This window comes from Lissotriton helveticus, chromosome 4_1 (genome assembly GCF_964261635.1).
Source record: "Lissotriton helveticus chromosome 4_1, aLisHel1.1, whole genome shotgun sequence".
Taxonomy (NCBI): Eukaryota; Metazoa; Chordata; class Amphibia; order Caudata; family Salamandridae; genus Lissotriton; species Lissotriton helveticus.
This window is the reverse complement of record NC_136063.1, coordinates 886,165,703-886,184,848: the sequence shown is the minus strand read 5'-3', so window position 1 is coordinate 886,184,848 and position 19,146 is coordinate 886,165,703. Positions and strand designations below refer to the sequence as shown.

The following is a 19,146-nucleotide window of genomic DNA, read 5'->3' as shown; positions in this document are numbered from 1 at the left end:
AGGCAGGCAGACACATAGCACACAGAAATGTCAACTTCTAAAAGTGGCATTTCTAAAATGGTCATAATAAATCTGCGCACACCATTGCACAGAATTTATTATTACTATTCCAACCATACTAAACTTGACCACACTGATCCTCTCATCACAGGAATTACTACTGACACTTTTATCAGGGAACCCCCAATGCATTCCTATGGGAGGGCAGGCCAATCTCACCAAATGTAACACAGAGAGCGCACGCACTTTACACTGGACAGCAGCGCTAAAGTACCCAGAGTCCTAAAACCACTAACATCATGTTAGAAATAAGGCTGGGAGAAAGGCAAAAAGTTTAGGGATGACCTGGCAAAAAGGGCCAAGTCCAACAATATGATATGAAACATTTTAGTATGTTTCCTGACAGCCCCACTCTGCATTCAAAAACATCTAGAAAACTGCTGTAGTTGACCTTAGTGTTAAGTGTAGAAGCAAGATTGGATAGACTGAGAAGGCAGGAGTTGGTTTGGTCAAGACAAGAAGTTTGTGTGCATTGTCTATGATGTGTAGAATGGCTGTCTCTGTGGTGTATCCTGGTCTAAAGCTGGATAGGTACATGTCAAGCAAGGTGAAGTCTCTAATGTGCTGACAGAGTTGGTTGTGTACTCTTTTTCCAATAGTAGGAGAATGCTTGACACTGGATGAAAATTATTTAAACCTGTTGGGTCTGTGCCTGTTTTTTTCAGTTAGGTGTCACTAGTCCAATCTTCAAGCAGTCTGGGATATTGCCTTGGGTTAATGATGAGTTTACAATCTTCGTCCAGGGGGGGTGGAGGACCAAAAGATGACTGAGGTCATTTGTAATTGTCAGTGTGATTGGATCATGGAAGTGCAAGGTTGGTTTCATCTGCACTGTAACCATTAGGACGTGATATTCGTTGGCGGTTTTTAATTCACACCATGTTCCTTATTTTCGGACAGCTTGGTGTAGCTGATAGTTTCAACTCTCTCAGTGATTCCTAGTTCACATTGAGGAGAAGTAGAAGTCTAACTATATCTCCTGTGACCTCACTCTGTCAATTTTGATTTTTCTTATTTTCTGTTTGAAAACATTTGCGAATGCTTCACAGTTCTCTTTAGAATACTTTCTGATCATTGTGGAATTGTTTTTAACAGTATGCTTGAAGATTTCAAAGAGTTTCCCTGGTTGTTTTCTGGCTTTATCCAGATGAGATTGGAAGAATGAGGCTTTTGCAGTCCATACACTCTTCTTGTAGAAGTGTATTTGCTGTCTTAGCTGTCTTTGATGCAATGAGCACAATTCTTGTCTCCACAACCTCTCTGGTAATCTGAGCCTCCTCCTTTCTTCATTTAAGTTTTGGTTGTACCAGGGGTGGAGCAGTTTGTTTTTGTGTTTTTTTAAGGCAGAATGTAACTACTTCCTCCATTATACCTGTCATTGTCCAGTTGTAGTGATCTGTTAGTTTGTGTACGTCTTACACTGCACTTGAAGGTCGTCAGGTCGTCAGGCACAACAGTGTTAGATCATCTGTATTCAGGTGTCTGGTGTCTCATATCCAGTGATTGTGTTTGGCTCCAAGGTCTTTAGCTGTCAGTACAGGTGATGTGAGGAGGAATATGATAAGGTGGTGGTCTGAGAATTCAATAAGGTTAATGGATTTGATGTTCACAGCTTCTTGATTGGATATGATGAGATCCAGCATGGGCACTTTGGTGTGTGTCAGGCCTGTGCAAGCTTTACAAAGGTTTGGTCTTGGAGGAAGTTTTTTTATTGTGGACACCTGTAAGTTTTCCCTGTTTTTCCCGTGGAGGTTGAAGTTCCCTAGCAAGATGGTATTTGGTGGTAACAAGGAGCGTACTGTAATTCTTTCACTTATTTGTTCAAGGAAAATCTGCTTTTCCCCTGGTGGGTGGTATATAGAGTATAATTTTGCTAGTGATCTTGCTATGATAATTTTGACTCCCATGTACTTACAGGTGAACCAATTATATACAGGGAAGGGGTTAATAAGAGCAGGAAATTAAGGTGATCTAGATGTTTTATGTTGCAGTTCATTATACTAGAACATCCTTGAATGGGAAGAGTGATTTAACTACATTCTAGTCAGGAGTATCATATCTAGCCAGTGTGACAAAATTGCTTCTGCTATGTCTATGGCATGTTTGGCCTGTTTGATCTCCTAACTCACTTTTCCTCCCTCCACCTCGCCTTTCTCTCTCTGCTTTACACTTCTCTCTCTCTCTCCTCCTTACCTTCCTCACTCCCTTTTTCTAGCATTCCTCTTTGCCCTCCTCTGTCTCTCCAACTCACTCTCCTCTCCCTCTCCACATTGCCCTCTTCTACCATTCATCTAAACTTCCTCACATTTTCCTTCCTCTCAGGTGCAATTTCCTCACACTCTGACTACCTTTCCTCCCTCTCCACCTGCTCCCTTTCTGCCTACCACTTTTCTATCTCCACATCACTCTCCTCTCTCCAACTCATCCTCCTCTCTGCTTCACCCTGTGCTTTACTCTCCTTTTTCTCTTCCTCACTCTCCTTTATCTCAGCCTCATTCTCCTGTTGCTCCACATTGCCTTACTGTCTTCCTATGCCTCACTTTCCCCTCTCGATCCACCCCTCCCTCCTGTCTCTCCCCATCCCACCACCCTCTCTTAGTTACAACCTCACCATACTTTCTCCCTCTCTACCTTGCACTCCCCTCACCCACACTATACTGCTCTTCTCTCTCAATTTACATCTTACTATTATCCCTTCCTTGACCTCTGCTCTACCTCTCCCTTCACTGTGCCTCTGCTTCACCCTTGTCTCTCTCCCTCACACCATCTATCTCTTCTTCCCACCCTCCCCTTTTTGTGCCTCATCCTGGCCTCTCACCACCTCACCCTCCTTTTGCACAATTTGTCTCACCCTCCTCTCTCCACGTGTCAACTTTGTCTCACTTTTTCCCTCTCCTCCTCTCCTTGCTCTCTCCACTTCACTCTGCTGGCATCACCCTTCTCTAACATTGTCCTTCTCACTGTCCTCTCATTCTCTCCACCTCACCTACTAACTTTCTCCACTGCACCTGCCTCATACTTCTTTCACCCTCTCTCCTCCTCCCTATTGTCCCTCTGTCCGCATTACCATCCTCTCTGCCTCATTCTCACCCTCACCCGCCCCTCTCCCTTCACATCACACTCCTCTCTCTCCATCCCCACCTTGCCCTACTCATTCCCTTTCTTTCTTTACGAACTCACCTTTCTGCCTCTCTTCTCCCTATACTCTGTAGTGTCTTGAGAGTTAGCACTGATGGAACCTATTTGGCTACTGATGGACACCGTAGAGCTGTGACGTAAGTGTTAGAGTGGCATGCAGTGAAGGTTGGTTTAGAATGCTGAGTTTGCAGTTACACCTACACATATAAAGACATGTAATACTAAGCTCTGTGCGTGGCGTAGTCATTGGCAGGTACCCAGGCTGGAGAGAACACTACAATTGGTGACAAGATAGGGGATAAGTAACCCAAATATTAACAGTGCTCTCTCAGAGAGTTTGCCATGGTCCCTGCAAAGTGCTTCTGCATGCCACGAGTGCCATCGTCGAAGTATAGAATCGACGCTTAATACAATTTGAGGTCAAAGTGCAGCACCAGCCGCTGTGAAGCAGGTAAAGATAACTAAAGCATTGCAGAGAATCTACACACTGTTGGTCGAGAATCTGAAGGCCAGGCCATACCTAAAGGTACTGTGCTGCCTAGCAAGATAAAGTCATACGTTATACGGAGTATTAATGCTGAAGATGGAGATCAACTAGGTGTTAGAAAGTGCAAATTGGCTTACCAAATCCATTAAAGAGAGCCATAATACTGCTGCACTCGGTAAAGTGGCTCAAGGAGACATGCCCAAGGTTTTGTTTACAGAGTCCTCCATATCCAAAGTCGCAAGCCACCAAAACTGCTGAGTGGGGCTCAGAACATCTTAACATGTCTTTGAATAATAAAGAGCAGAGAGTGACTCATAACAGTGACATTTTTCAGATGGCAGCTAAAAAAGAAGCCACATTGCAAGTGAATGTCAAAGACAACCCCGAGGCTAGCATGTCACAAGGCCTCAGGCATAGTTTGTACAAACAAGCTCACAGTGACCATCAAGCTGCGTCAGAATGAACACTACTTCCCACCTCATAGAGTTCCACACTGGTCTAAAACACTTCTGCATTCCTGAAAGTACCACCACCTTTCGATACAGTCAAAATATTGGCAATAGATGGATTGTTTGGATAAAGACATTTGAAGATTTATTGGATCCCACCCAAACGGGTTTGAGACCGAAACACGGGACTGAGACCGCCCTCCTTATGGTCACAGAGGAAGTCAGGAAAATCCTGGATCAAGGAGGATCAGTGGCAGTGATCCTCCTTGATCTCAGCGCGGCTTTTGACACGGTCAGCCATGACACCTTGCTGCACCGTATGTCCCGGGCCGGGATCAAGGACAAAGCCTGGTCATGGTTTAAGTCCTTCTTAGAGGATAGATCCTTTAGAGTGTTTGATGGCGAGTCTGTATCCACTAGAAAATCTCTGAAATGCGGAGTCCCCCAGGGCTCCTCTCTGAGTCCGGCACTTTTCAACCTGTACATGAGGCCACTGGCTGATGTCGTCCGTCCATTTGGAGTTAAGATCATCTCTTATGCGGACGACACGCAGCTGGTGGTCTCACTGGCGCAGGAAGCCAACCCGCCTTCGCCAGGCGGGCTTAGAGAGTGCCTAGAGGAGGTGAAGACCTGGATGTCCCTATCGGCCCTAAAACTGAATGGGGACAAAACCGAGCTAATGCTCCTAGGCCCACCAGATCTCAGCCTGTCCGCCTCCCTGTGGCCGCCTTGTCTGGGCTCCCCTCCAACTCCGAAAAACAACATTAAAAGTCTCGGAGTTTGGTTGGACCGATCTCTATCCTTCAACGTACAAGCCACAAAACTCTCAGCCACCTGTTTTGGCATCATGAGGATGTTAAAGAAAATCCTCCCTCTCCTCCCCATGGAAGCCAAACAGGCGGCCACACCTGTTTTGGCATCATGAGGATGTTAAAGAAAATCCTCCCTCTCCTCCCCATGGAAGCCAAACAGGCGGCCATACAGGGCTTAATACAGTCACGCCTTGACTTCAATAACGTACTCTACCTCGGCGCCCCAGAATACACTCTGAGAAGGCTCCAGATAGTGCAGAACTGCGCAGCTCGCATTCTGCTCGAGCTCCCCCGCAGACAATCAGTGAGGGCCGGACTGGTAAGCCTCCACTGGCTACCAGTGCGCCACAGAGTTATGTTCAAGGCAATGTGTATAGCACACCAGGCCTTCTGGAACACTGGCCCCACGATTACTCGGGACCTAATCACCCACTATACTCCTAGCAGGAGCCTCCGCTCCAGTCAGACCTTCCTCGCAATGGCTCCCAGAATAAAAAGGTCGAGATCTGGAAGCAGGACGTTTTCCTATAATGCTGCCAGGGCCTGGAACGCCCTACCTCTGAACCTCCGAGCCAACCCCAATATGTCTATGTTTCGCAAACAGCTGAAAACCTTTCTCTTCAGTCTGCCCAACTAACTCTTCCCTTGCCTCCCGCATATGCTCTCTGGCGGGTACGTGGTTTTCTTAGCGCTTGGACGCCTCCGGGCAGCAATTCGCGCTGTACAAATCGACATCAAAACAAATCAAATCAAAGATTTCATTGATTTACTTGAAGAGACTGATAACAAAATGATCATCAAATACACCAAAAACCTTGCTGGTGATGATGTAAAAGAAGACATAAAGAAAATGCCACAAACTGAAGAACAAGTCACATGCAATCAGATTAAAGAAGCTTTGACTCTTACGTTTAATCCAATGCCCAATGTTGATTACGAAAGATACATTTTCAGTCAAGAATGACAGAAAGTTGATGAAATCATTGATGAATTTGTGGAGAGACTCGACACACCCATCAAACACTGGAAGGTCAATGAATTTAATGATGAAGAAACTATTCTTCTTGGAGTTCTTGATGGATGCTTATTGCTTATTAGATTCATTCAGACGACAAATGCTGAGAGAAACTCCTAGTCTGGCGTAAGTGTTAATGGCTGCCAGGGCTGAAGAGCATGATAGACAAGCCATGGACATGGAGGCCAGATGTGCCCAGAATGATTCAATCATAAGTGTGAAAAGTAAACCAAAGCAAAAGACTGAAGGACACAGAGTGATGTCTACACGTAAAAAGAAGTTGTGTTTTAGATGTGGATTTTTGTTTCACACAAAGTTAAATGTCCCGCTATTGGGCAGCTATGTAAAGGCTGTTGGAAGGAGGACCATTTTGTGATGGTCTGTTAAGCGAAGAAAAAAGAAGTGCATCATGGTGCGAAGACAAAATGGCCTCCTGAGCGCTCCAGAAGCAATGTTTAATGCACACCCACAAGGCCAAGCGGGGACATCAGTTAAGACAAATCAACACTGAACGAAATGAATTGTCATCTAATTCATTGTCAAACAGTTTTTCTAAATCACTATGAAGTAAAAGTGAAGAAGATGGTTGTGCCATGTCCATGTTTACCTCTGAAAAGTGTACTCATTTTGGCCTGGCCTCATGTGAAGAAAAATATCAGTCAAAGAAACTTGACATGCCAAAGGACCAAAGTCATTCAAACATTGTCCAAAGATTACGCTTAAAATAAATGGCTGTTCTATACCTTTCATTATCGACAGTGGTTCATCGATAAACATTATGTCTGAGGAGAAGTATAATGAATTGTCACCATTAACACAACATACGCCATTGAAAACCAAAGTGTATACCTAGGCTGCACTGACGCCCTAAGAAAGACAAGGTTCATTTGAAGCGACAATGAAACACATGCAAACTAAGGTGCAAGCAGTGGCGGCTCGCAGAGGGAGCGCTGCGGGGAGGTGGGGTGGGGGCGGGGCTGGGTGGGGGGTAGTGGAGTCGAACGTACAATGGCAAGAAGTAAAGTAAGTAAATAAATAAATAAAACTATTTACCTTGCGCTCGTTGCATTGCCAAGCTGTTACTACACACATTCAAGTGAGAATCCTCTTTTCACAGTGGGTATTTGTGCTCCCAGAGGAGATTATTCTAAGGACTACAGAGGTTCATCACCTTGAGGAATCTATGAAATGTGCCTGCATTGACATACATACTTGGCAGCATAGGGGAATCTTGCGGTTTCCGCGTGTCGTATCACGGCATGCAGCTACAATGCGGTGTCTGCACAATTGGGTTTCATCACACAGTTATTCGGGGCACGGAGGCAGAAAAGAACACCAATGTGGTGAATATACCATCATGCTGATGTCCACCACCCCGTCATTCACCCTCTACATTCTGCCAACTCCCTTACTTGAGTAAAAAAATCTACAGCCATGGAGGAGAATGGCGGTCGGTGTAAAAATGTGTAATACTTTGACAGAAAGACTCAGTACTTGTCTGAAGGGTGGGCCTCCACAAAGTAGCCAGCGAAGGGGCAGTAGATGCGGGGGTTCAGGTCCTTTACAAGTTGTGCCTTTGAAATCAGCGTTTTCTTCCTTTCAGCTTTGACGAATTGGGCCTTCCAGGTCTCTGAAAATCAAAAGCACACCAATCACGCATTTTGCAGTTATGTTATTGAGCTATTTTGTGTTTAAGTCTTAACCCTCTTTACAATAAGTCCAATATAGTTTTAATGTAAAAAATATATATAACAAAGTTAATGTTAGAAATAAATAAGTGCATCATTTCCACGGTAGATGTGCAAAATCTACAAATACCCATACAAATTACAACTGATAATTCATGACCCAGGGTTACAAACAGAATTGTTATTTGAATAGAGTAAGGAAGTTACTAACCATTTTAAGTGAATATTTACATAAAGCATAAGCAACAGATGCTGGGAATAGGTCTTAGTGGTGATAAAGATGTTGTAAAACTCAAGACCTGCCGCTGACAGGTCAAGCAGTATCAGTGCCACCGCCCCACCTTGGTCTGTGGAAGATCTGATACTGTCCGACACTGCCAGCAGCGTTGCCTCCGTACTATTATTGGCCCTAAAACCTGTCTGTGAAGGGTCTAGGAGAAGGTGTGTTTCTAGGTATCTGGTTAGTTGTACATTGACCAGCTTCTCTAGAATTTTAGAAAGGTTGGGGAGCTGGGAGATGGGTCGGTAGTTTTCGGTGTTTGAGATGTCCGATCCAGCCTTCTTTAGGAGGGGTTCCACTGACGCGTGTTTCCAAATGTCCGGAAAGGTTGCAGTTTTTAGGGATTTATTAAGTAGTTGTGTAATCAGAAGACAAAGTGTGGGGGCAATTTTTGAGAACACAAAATGGGGGCATGGATCTAGTGGAGGAGCCGGATTTATCTGTGGGCATAGTTTTTAGGACCTCGTCCATTGTAAGTGACTCAAAACTGTCTAAGGTTGGTGTAGGTTCTGAGTCTGGGGGGTCTGGTGCAATTTTAGATATGGTCACTGTATCAGGGAGCTTCCCAATGTTACTTTGGGGGTGTTGGGGGGTGAAGGTCGAGTAAATTTTCCCTATTTTTTCAGTGAAGAAGGTATTTATTCGTTCACACGCCTCTACCGAGGGGACAAGTGTTTGGGAGGTGCTGGCGGGTTTGCTAAGCTCCTTCACTATTTTAAAAAGCTCCTTAGCTGAGTTACAGTTATCATAAATGCGTTGTGAAAAGTGGTTCCTTTTTGCATTTTTTACAGTAAGGTTGTAGAGTTTCCGCTTGAGCATGTAACTTAGCTTAGCTGCACTATCCTTGGACTGTCTCCATAAATGTTCACGTTTTTGGCATTCTCTTTTAAGATTTTTTAATTGGGGGGTGTACCATTTTTCCAAGTGTAGTCGTGTCCTGGATTTCTTCATGGGGGCTAATTTGTTTAATGTTTGGAGTATTCCAGAATCTAGTGATACTGCGTCTGAGCATACCGATGAGTCATCATGGAGCTCGATGTTAACCTCTTGGAAGTGCATATCAAAGCTACCCTCAGTAATTAATCTCCAAGCTCGCTTTGAGATCAAGTGAGCTACCCTGGATTTTGGTGATTTGGTTGGTAGACTTAACATAAAAGTTATGAGAAAGTGATCTGACCAAAGTAATGGCGAGACCTCCAGAACAGTAGTGGTATTAATGTTGGTAAACAGTAGGTCTAAAGTGTGGCCCGCTATATGAGTAGGGCCCGTTACCCTTTGTTTGAGATTAAGAATCTCCATGTCGTACTCCAATTGGAGTTGAATCACGAAGATACTTAGGAGAATACCAAGGAAGGTCAAACAACAAGTTTATTTCCTTCTCAGACACCTCATCGGCATCAAGCAATAGTGACAGTGACGGATACAACCAAAGGAGAGGTGGGAACAAAAGAGGAGCATTTCAACAACAACCCGGACCCCCTGCTGGTCCTTTTTTAGGAAGAGGCCAACCGGAAAACCGAGCGCGCCCACGGTACAACCAGCCATGGGAAATGTCGACACGGAGACGGAACTACAAGAACTGGTAGCTTCCCCGATCTTCAACTTGTCAAATAAAATTCTAACACCATCGGAGAAAAGCATACTTGAGAAAGGACTCTCCTTTGTCCCCAGGAGACCCACTAACTTCGTCAAACTAAAAATGGAGGCCCTGGAATTTTGCCGCAAAATTAAACTAAAATCTTTCTTCTCCCAAACACCAGTAAGTCAACCATTAGAGGTTACCGGACTAAAGAAAAAATCAAAATTTTGCCCACCATCTAACAAAATTGCGAAAGAAACCGTTATTTTTGAAAAAACCATTCTATCAGCATTAAGTAAAATGGAAGAAAGAAAAAATTGGACTAAATTTAATATCACATATGATGAGAAATGTGCCTTAGAACATCTGAAAAAAGACACTTCAATCGTAATCAAACAGGCGGATAAGGGCGGCGCCATTGTAATTTGGGACATTGAACATTACAAAAAAGAAGTAAGGAGTCAACTGGACAATGTCAAATGCTACAGGAAAATAAATTACAATCCGACCACAGAATTACAACAACAGCTGAACCCAATTCTGGAAAAAGGCTTATCAGAAGGCATCATTGGTAAAAAGGAATTCGAATATTTGAAATGTAATACCTCACGAATACCTTTGTTTTACGTCTTACCCAAAATTCACAAAGATGAACAAAATCCCCCCGGTAGACCTATAGTCTCGGGATGCGAGTCATTGTTTGAACCAGTGTCTAAGTTTGTAGACTTTTTCCTGAAACCCTTCATGACAGAAGTTAAATCGTTTCTGAGAGATACAACCGATTTTATGAACAAACTTCCGACCATACCATTTAATCAAAATGAAGATTACCTTGTCACGATGGATGTATGTTCACTGTATACCCAGATCCCCCAGAGTGACGGACTGGATGCAATACAGTTTTTTCTAGATCAACGACCAAGACCCACCAGAGTTCCAACAGAATTCATTCTGCAGCTAGCCACACTAGCATTAAAAAAGAACTTCTTCAATTTCGATGGAGATTTCTTTTTTCAAATAAGTGGGGTAGCCATGGGTTGCCCCTTTGCACCGGAGTTAGCCATTCTCTTTATGGCATTGTTTGAAGAAAAGTTTGTGTACCAGTCGAACCCATTCATAGAAAAAATCACAAGTTGGAGTCGATATATCGACGATGTTTTTATGACATGGAAGGGGACGGAAGACGAACTAAAGGAATTTCACCAATGGTTAAATGCAAGAACGGAGGAAATCAAATTCACCATTAACTATTCCAAAATTAAAATGGCATTCCTCGATGTTGAAGTGTATCCGACTGATGACGGTCTGGTAACAACTTTATATAAGAAACTGACGGACAGAAACAAGGCACTGCACTTTAACAGCAGCCACCCACGGAATCTAAAAGAGAATCTCCCTTTCTCACAATATTTGCGGATTAAGCGAAATTGCTATTACAAGGACGCATATATGCTACATGCTGCAAACTTGACAGAAAAACTTTCCCAAAGAGGCTACCCTTTAAAACTCCTCAGAAGAACGATGAAAAGAGTATGGTGGATTCCCCGAGATACACTTTTAACGAGTAAGGTTAAACCACCCCAAAATAGGATGGTTTGTGTCTCCACATTCTGCCCAAATTCCAATGATTTCAAAAAAACAATCTTGCAAAATTGGCATCTAGTAGAAAACATCGATGAGACACTTAAAGATAAACCATTATTTGCCTTCAAAAAGGACCAAAGCGTAGCCAATCACCTAGTTCGAGCAGCAGTTAAATCGCACATACCAACAATCAGCACCATGCTTGGATTACCACCGATCCAAGGACACCATAGATGTGGCTCCTGCATCTGCTGCGCCAGTACTGAAGAAGGGAATCTATTCCAGCACAAACAGATATCGTGGAAACATGACAAATTTACAAATTGTAAATCTAAGTTCGTCGTGTACGGAATCAAATGCCCTTGTGACAAAATTTACATAGGCAAAACAAGCCAAGAGGTGAGATGCCGCATAACCCAGCACAAATCACGCATCAAAAAGAATGTGCTAACGGCCCCATTGGTTAATCATTGGATCAATCACAAACACACAGTTGACGATTTAACATGGACAGTAATTGCAAAAATTGAGAAAGATCCCAGAGGCGGAGACATAGAAGAGAAACTGTCTCGCACGGAAGCAATGTTAATTGTCAAATTCAACTCTGCCATAAACGGACTTAATGAACTTTCCGAACTATATCGCCTCTAATAGGCTAATGATCACGCAAAGACCGAGATTCAGACTGCTGTTTCCTTGAGAGACCGTGGCCCACGGCCCCATATACTCCTGACACCAAAAGCGGCCCGTTTCCATGACAACGGGCGAAAGAACTACAATCCCCAAAATCCCCCGGGCAACCAGGAAGTGAATTTAGACCCAAATGAACACGAGAGCGAAGTTACCGACTGGATGGTGCCGGTCACTGGACTTACTGAACAGAGATCGACGAGTGCAGACCCCCCCATGAAGACAGCGGACACGACGCTCACAGGTAAAATGTTAACATAAGCAAGTAAACCACTGCAAATTCGGCGATCTTTTCACGCAATTCAGATATCTGATACTTGCTCCATTTCACTGACAGGAAAACAGGAGCACGCTACTGACTCACTCCACGAAACCCGAGATACAATTGAAATCCCTGCGCTCAACATACAAAAGTAAGTGCCCCCCCTTTCCGTTAAATCCACACCATATAGAGACAGAGTGGCTCGCCCCCCCTCAAATTAAGCTCACAAGCCATTTCCTTATCCCCCAGCTTTTCGCACCAACCTGGTCCTTCCAGTTCAACAAACGGCCGCAGTAGGCGCAACACGATGTAAGTAGACACGAGTGAATGTTCATGTTGAGATTACTAACTGCCTCCCTGGCATCCTCTCTGTAGAGTTTTTTTTAAAATCCACCTCATTTTTTATCCAACAGTGAGACCCACAAAAGCAAAGTCTTCCACTAAGAGGTAGGATTTGCCCTTTTCTCTCAATGTAGCGTGGTGAGGTAGCTGGTTTTGTCCCCCCCTCTGATAGACTCTCGTTCTCCATTCACAGGCACACGGTCCTGATGAGATTTCCCCATACCCAGGGGTTATCGAAACGCGTAGACCTCTTCCATCCGGCATTAGGAACCTTTGATTATTTCAAAAACTAATAACGTTGTGTACTTATTCATTTCCAATGCTGTGTTTGTATTACAACTGTGATATTGTATAGATTGTAAATAAATGTATTATATCTTGACTGTTTTGTGTGGTATGAATGATGAGTGTTAGTTGTGATTTTGTGGTCAAATTATGTTTTGTACTTACTGTCAATTGCTTTAATATCTGTGCTCAGTGTGGAACTAAAAAAATGTTCCATTAATCAAAAAACGAAAATTGCATACTGAATTGATACATGCATCTAAGTTTAGAATAAAAACTGATTCATTCTGAAATATGGTTCATTGAGAATTACTGCTTCATTCAGTCATTCGAGAGATCACTCGAGATCCAGTGTTCAAATAAGGTGGCAATATTGGTATTTTTCTTGGTTTATCATTGTTCTGGTGAGGCTTGTCCTTATTGCCAGTAAGCCCAGACCCTGTGTATGGTGTTAGTACTCCAATTGGGTCACCACTGGGGTCTCCTTTTTCTCATAATGAATGTTGAAGTCTCCAACTATTAAATAATTTTTGTGTTTTAGACAGTGAGGTAGAAGTTGAATAAACAGTTGGCCATGTCTGAACTGGGGTGGCGGAGTGAGCTAAAGAACGGTGATGGATTAAACCCAGATCAGTTGACTGGGGGTGAGTGCTTGTATTGTCAACGCTCCGTCCATCACCACCTTTGTTTTTTCTTTGTTCGCCCTAAGTTGGCAGGGTATGCTCAGACGTGAGTCCCTTGCTCACTTTGCCACTGGAGTCAAGCAAGCCCGGCTGAAGACGGCTGTAATGCCAGAAACCGGTCCTGGGAAGCTTGATTCCGGTCCAGGGAAGACATGGCTTGGCAGTTCGGGCTGGACTGTTCCCATGAGGCACAGGGTCAGACTGATTTGCATATGGCCATGTCTGAACTGGGGTGGCGGAGTGAGCTAAAGAACGGTGATGGATTAAACCCAGATCAGTTGACTGGGGGTGAGTGCTTGTATTGTCAACGCTCCGTCCATCACCACCTTTGGTTTTTCTTTGTTCGCCCTAAGTTGGCAGGGTATGCTCAGACGTGAGTCCCTTGCTCACTTTGCCACTGGAGTCAAGCAAGCCCGGCTGAAGACGGCTGTAATGCCAGAAACCGGTCCTGGGAAGCTTGATTCCGGTCCAGGGAAGACATGGCTTGGCAGTTCGGGCTGGACTGTTCCCATGAGGCACAGGGTCAGACTGATTTGCATATGGCCATGTCTGAACTGGGGTGGCGGAGTGAGCTAAAGAACGGTGATGGATTAAACCCAGATCAGTTGACTGGGGGTGAGTGCTTGTATTGTCAACGCTCCGTCCATCACCACCTTTGGTTTTTCTTTGTTCGCCCTAAGTTGGCAGGGTATGCTCAGACGTGAGTCCCTTGCTCACTTTGCCACTGGAGTCAAGCAAGCCCGGCTGAAGACGGCTGTAATGCCAGAAACCGGTCCTGGGAAGCTTGATTCCGGTCCAGGGAAGACATGGCTTGGCAGTTCGGGCTGGACTGTTCCCATGAGGCACAGGGTCAGACTGATTTGCATATGGCCATGTCTGAACTGGGGTGGCGGAGTGAGCTAAAGAACGTGATGGATTAAACCCAGATCAGTTGACTGGGGGTGAGTGCTTGTATTGTCAACGCTCCGTCCATCACCACCTTTGGTTTTTCTTTGTTCGCCCTAAGTTGGCAGGGTATGCTCAGACGTGAGTCCCTTGCTCACTTTGCCACTGGAGTCAAGCAAGCCCGGCTGAAGACGGCTGTAATGCCAGAAACCGGTCCTGGGAAGCTTGATTCCGGTCCAGGGAAGACATGGCTTGGCAGTTCGGGCTGGACTGTTCCCATGAGGCACAGGGTCAGACTGATTTGCATATGGCCATGTCTGAACTGGGGTGGCGGAGTGAGCTAAAGAACGGTGATGGATTAAACCCAGATCAGTTGACTGGGGGTGAGTGCTTGTATTGTCAACGCTCCGTCCATCACCACCTTTGGTTTTTCTTTGTTCGCCCTAAGTTGGCAGGGTATGCTCAGACGTGAGTCCCTTGCTCACTTTGCCACTGGAGTCAAGCAAGCCCGGCTGAAGACGGCTGTAATGCCAGAAACCGGTCCTGGGAAGCTTGATTCCGGTCCACGGAAGACATGGCTTGGCAGTTCGGGCTGGACTGTTCCCATGAGGCACAGGGTCAGACTGATTTGCATATGGCCATGTCTGAACTGGGGTGGCGGAGTGAGCTAAAGAACGGTGATGGATTAAACCCAGATCAGTTGACTGGGGGTGAGTGCTTGTATTGTCAACGCTCCGTCCATCACCATCTTTGGTTTTTCTTTGTTCGCCCTAAGTTGGCAGGGTATGCTCAGACGTGAGTCCCTTGCTCACTTTGCCACTGGAGTCAAGCAAGCCCGGCTGAAGACGGCTGTAATGCCAGAAACCGGTCCTGGGAAGCTTGATTCCGGTCCAGGGAAGACATGGCTTGGCAGTTCGGGCTGGACTGTTCCCATGAGGCACAGGGTCAGACTGATTTGCATATGGCCATGTCTGAACTGGGGTGGCGGAGTGAGCTAAAGAACGGTGATGGATTAAACCCAGATCAGTTGACTGGGGGTGAGTGCTAGTATTGTCAACGCTCCGTCCATCACCACCTTTGGTTTTTCTTTGTTCGCCCAAAGTTGGCAGGGTATGCTCAGACGTGAGTCCCTTGCTCACTTTGCCACTGGAGTCAAGCAAGCCCGGCTGAAGACGGCTGTAATGCCAGAAACCGGTCCTGGGAAGCTTGATTCCGGTCCAGGGAAGACATGGCTTGGCAGTTCGGGCTGGACTGTTCCCATGAGGCACAGGGTCAGACTGATTTGCATATGGCCATGTCTGAACTGGGGTGGCGGAGTGAGCTAAAGAACGGTGATGGATTAAACCCAGATCAGTTGACTGGGGGTGAGTGCTTGTATTGTCAACGCTCCGTCCATCACCACCTTTGGTTTTTCTTTGTTCGCCCTAAGTTGGCAGGGTATGCTCAGACGTGAGTCCCTTGCTCACTTTGCCACTGGAGTCAAGCAAGCCCGGCTGAAGACGGCTGTAATGCCAGAAACCGGTCCTGGGAAGCTTGATTCCGGTCCAGGGAAGACATGGCTTGGCAGTTCGGGCTGGACTGTTCCCATGAGGCACAGGGTCAGACTGATTTGCATATGGCCATGTCTGAACTGGGGTGGCGGAGTGAGCTAAAGAACGGTGATGGATTAAACCCAGATCAGTTGACTGGGGGTGAGTGATTGTATTGTCAACGCTCCGTCCATCACCACCTTTGGTTTTTCTTTAAACAGTTTAGCACCTATATTAACTTGTTGTCCTGGAGGGTTATAAATTACCGCTCCGGCTAGGATGGTATGGCCTTCGAGGAGTACTTGAAAAGATAGGGTTTGATGTTCGTCATAAACTGTTACCGGCTCCGAAAAGCAGGTCAGGTGATCTCTGAAAACAACAGCAACCCCCCCTCCCCGACTTCCAGATCTGTTCTGTCTAATGATTTTATAATTCATTGGGACCACATTTGCTATGTCTGGAGCATTGTTGTCAGATAGCCAGGTCTCGGTAATAAAGACCAGGTCAGGATTTATCGAATTAAGTAGGTCCCAAATATCCAGAGAATGCCTGGGTAGGGATCTTGCGTTGAGATATAGGCAAAGGAGATTGGTGTCGTTATACATGGACTGATGACCGAATTGGAGTTGCCCCGTACTAGACCATTTACAAGAGCGGCATGAAATGGGTCAATGAGCCATGCCAGGGCCGATCTGAATGCAGGGCCCCTCGTTATAACCCCCTTTATCAGCAAAGGATAGGAGCTCACTGCGGGAATAACGAATATGGGTGGGCAGGTTTTGAACGACACCCGCAGGGGGTATGGCCCCTGGTCCCGGCCGGTCGCGGACGGGCGCAGACGGGCTTACCTTAGGCGCACCTTTGGCGCGCCAATGGCGGCCCGCTGCGCCTCGGCCAACACATTGTTTAAAGTGGAGGGGTGGCAGGAAGCGCGGGCTCCTGGCTCCACCCTCGGGCTACAGGGATCACACTGGTTGGTCCACCTGCCTCCCAATGGCTCTCCACACAATCGGCACACAGCCGTGGTGGACCGGAGCCCGGGATTCGGCGACCGAAGAGCTGGGGATAAGAGGAGCAGCCTAACTCGCTGTTGTCCTCGGGGTAAAGTGCAGTGTGCAAGAGCGCTGAACAGCTGTTAAAATCGGGTGACGTTACTATAAAAACACAAACAAAAGCTGCGGGGTGAAGGAAATGAGGAGCAGCCTAACTCGCTGTTATCCTCCGATCTGTTATGTGCAAAATTCGCAAAGCAGCCTGGTAACAAATAGTTTTAAAAGCAGAATATGAGATCAGAACAGCAGGTACAGCGGCGGCAGCAGCTTCATTCGTGGTATGCTGCGCGGCCGTCAAAACCACAGTTAATGTAGCAGGAAGCGCGGGCTCCTCGCTCCGCCCTCCGGCTTACAGGGATCACACTGGTTGGTCCGCCTGCCTCCCAATGGCTCTCCACACAATCGACATCAACCAACTGAGAATGGCAATCTGCTGGTACATTTTTGACTCCTGGTACATACTCCACCTTGAAATCGAATTTCGGTAGAGAATAGTATATCACCCGATCCTCGCAGATAAGACATTTTAACCTTCCTTCCTAAAAAACCTCAACCAGAGGCTTATGGTCATTGTAAATTCCAGATACCTTACCACATACAAATGTAGCAAAACTTCCTTGAGGCCCAAAAATGGCAAGGGTTTTCCCTTCTATTATAGAAGAATTCCTTACAGAGTCACACAAAGACCTGGAAGCACATCAATTAATCTTTCTTTGCCCTCACTTATTTGGATTAAAACTACACCCAATGCTTTAGAGCTGGCATCTGTTACAATGTAAGTCTCTTCACCTGGGATATAAGCTTGTAAGCAGGGAGCATGTTTCAACTCCTCCTTCAAAGAGTCAAACTCCAATTAGTATAATGAACTCCACGTGTAATCCCTGCTTCTCTTTAACAACGCTCAGAAGTTTATGGATTTCATGAATCTTCTATAACATTGTACCATGTCAGGAAATTAACTGATTTCTTTGGTAGACTTTCAGTTTTATAATTGTGTTTATAAGTTCTTGTTTAGGTTTAAACCCTTTTCCTGATAGTAAATATCACAGATAACTGACTTCTTGCACAGTAAATTGACCCTTTTCCCTCCTCAAAGTCAGATCTGGATCCATTAACCCCTTCAGCACCAAACATACTCCTCTATCATGTTCCTCGGCGTTGTTAACAAAAACAAAAGCATCATCTTGGTAGCACCTAACACTACTTATGTCTTTCAATACTCTTGTCATAATCTGTTAGAAAACAGAGGCAGCTAACACAAGGTTGAAAGGCATTCTGTTAAACTTAAAAGCTCCCTTTGGTGTTATAAAGGCTGTGAGTTCTTGTGATATGCTATCTAATTCAACCCAGTGATACTCTGAGGTGAGATCTAACGTAGTGAAATATTTTGCCCCTTCAAAAGTTGAAATAATTTCTTCTATGTTAGGAAGGGGAAAGGTATACACATCTGTACTACAGCTAATTGAGGAATTCCCCCGACAAAGTGAGATTGACGTGTTAGTCACCCTAGATGTGGAGTCACTCTACATGAACATACCTCAGTGTGCCACACTAGAGGTCATTGAAGATGCCTTCGGTTCCTCTAAATGGATATCACCCACACCAATACCATTTGTAATGGAATGTGCTACCCTTGTCCTTACTGAAAACTTTTTTGAGTACGATAAGAAGCTTTACCACCAAACTCAGGGCACTTCTATGGGTAGCACATTTGCTCCCAGTGTGGCCTACCTGTATGTGGCAACGTTTGAGTCGAGATCCATTTTCCACCCCTCGAACCCCTACACCAGCAACCTCATTCCATGGAAGAGATACATCAACGATGTTCTAGTCTTCTGGAAGGGGGACATGGAGAGCTGTGTGGGCTTTTGCCAGTGGATTAACACCTTAAATCCCTACCTAAAGTTCACCCACACCATCTCTGCAACCAGTGTCGCCTTTCTAGACTTGAACATAAATGTGGGGTCAGGTACACTGAATACTACAAAGCCTACTGTCTCGGATAGAAAACCTTCTGGGTCTTTGTCACCGAAACATGGGGCTCGGACTCAGCCGGCCCCGACCTGATTAATGCCCTCCCCGATGGCTATGCCATGGTGAGACAGGATAGAGAGAACCGTAGAGGGGGTGGAATAGGCATTGTATATTAGAACTCTTTTACCTGTCGTATGGAGCACCTTTTGTCTCCCCAGAAATCCTTTCAGGCCCTCTTTTTCTCTCTCAGTTCCTCTCCGAAGGAAAACTTTACCGGTATTCTTATTTACAGACCCCCAGCTTCTGGGTCCCCGTTTGTCGCTGATCTACTTGAAGTAATTGAACCATTCAT

At 45.4% G+C, this 19,146-nt stretch overlaps 1 protein-coding gene across 2 annotated transcripts in view; it reads right to left on the bottom strand.

Moving 5' to 3' along the window:
• The window catches only part of LOC144827366 (cytidine monophosphate-N-acetylneuraminic acid hydroxylase-like), a 537,565-nt gene that overhangs the window by 187,559 nt on the left and 330,860 nt on the right, over positions 1-19,146 (bottom strand). For both annotated transcript variants that reach the window (XM_078685708.1, XM_078685707.1), the window contains exon 9: positions 7,456-7,591. In XM_078685708.1, coding sequence (XP_078541834.1) covers positions 7,456-7,591 — 136 coding nt within the window. The remainder of the gene's footprint in view (positions 1-7,455; positions 7,592-19,146) is intronic.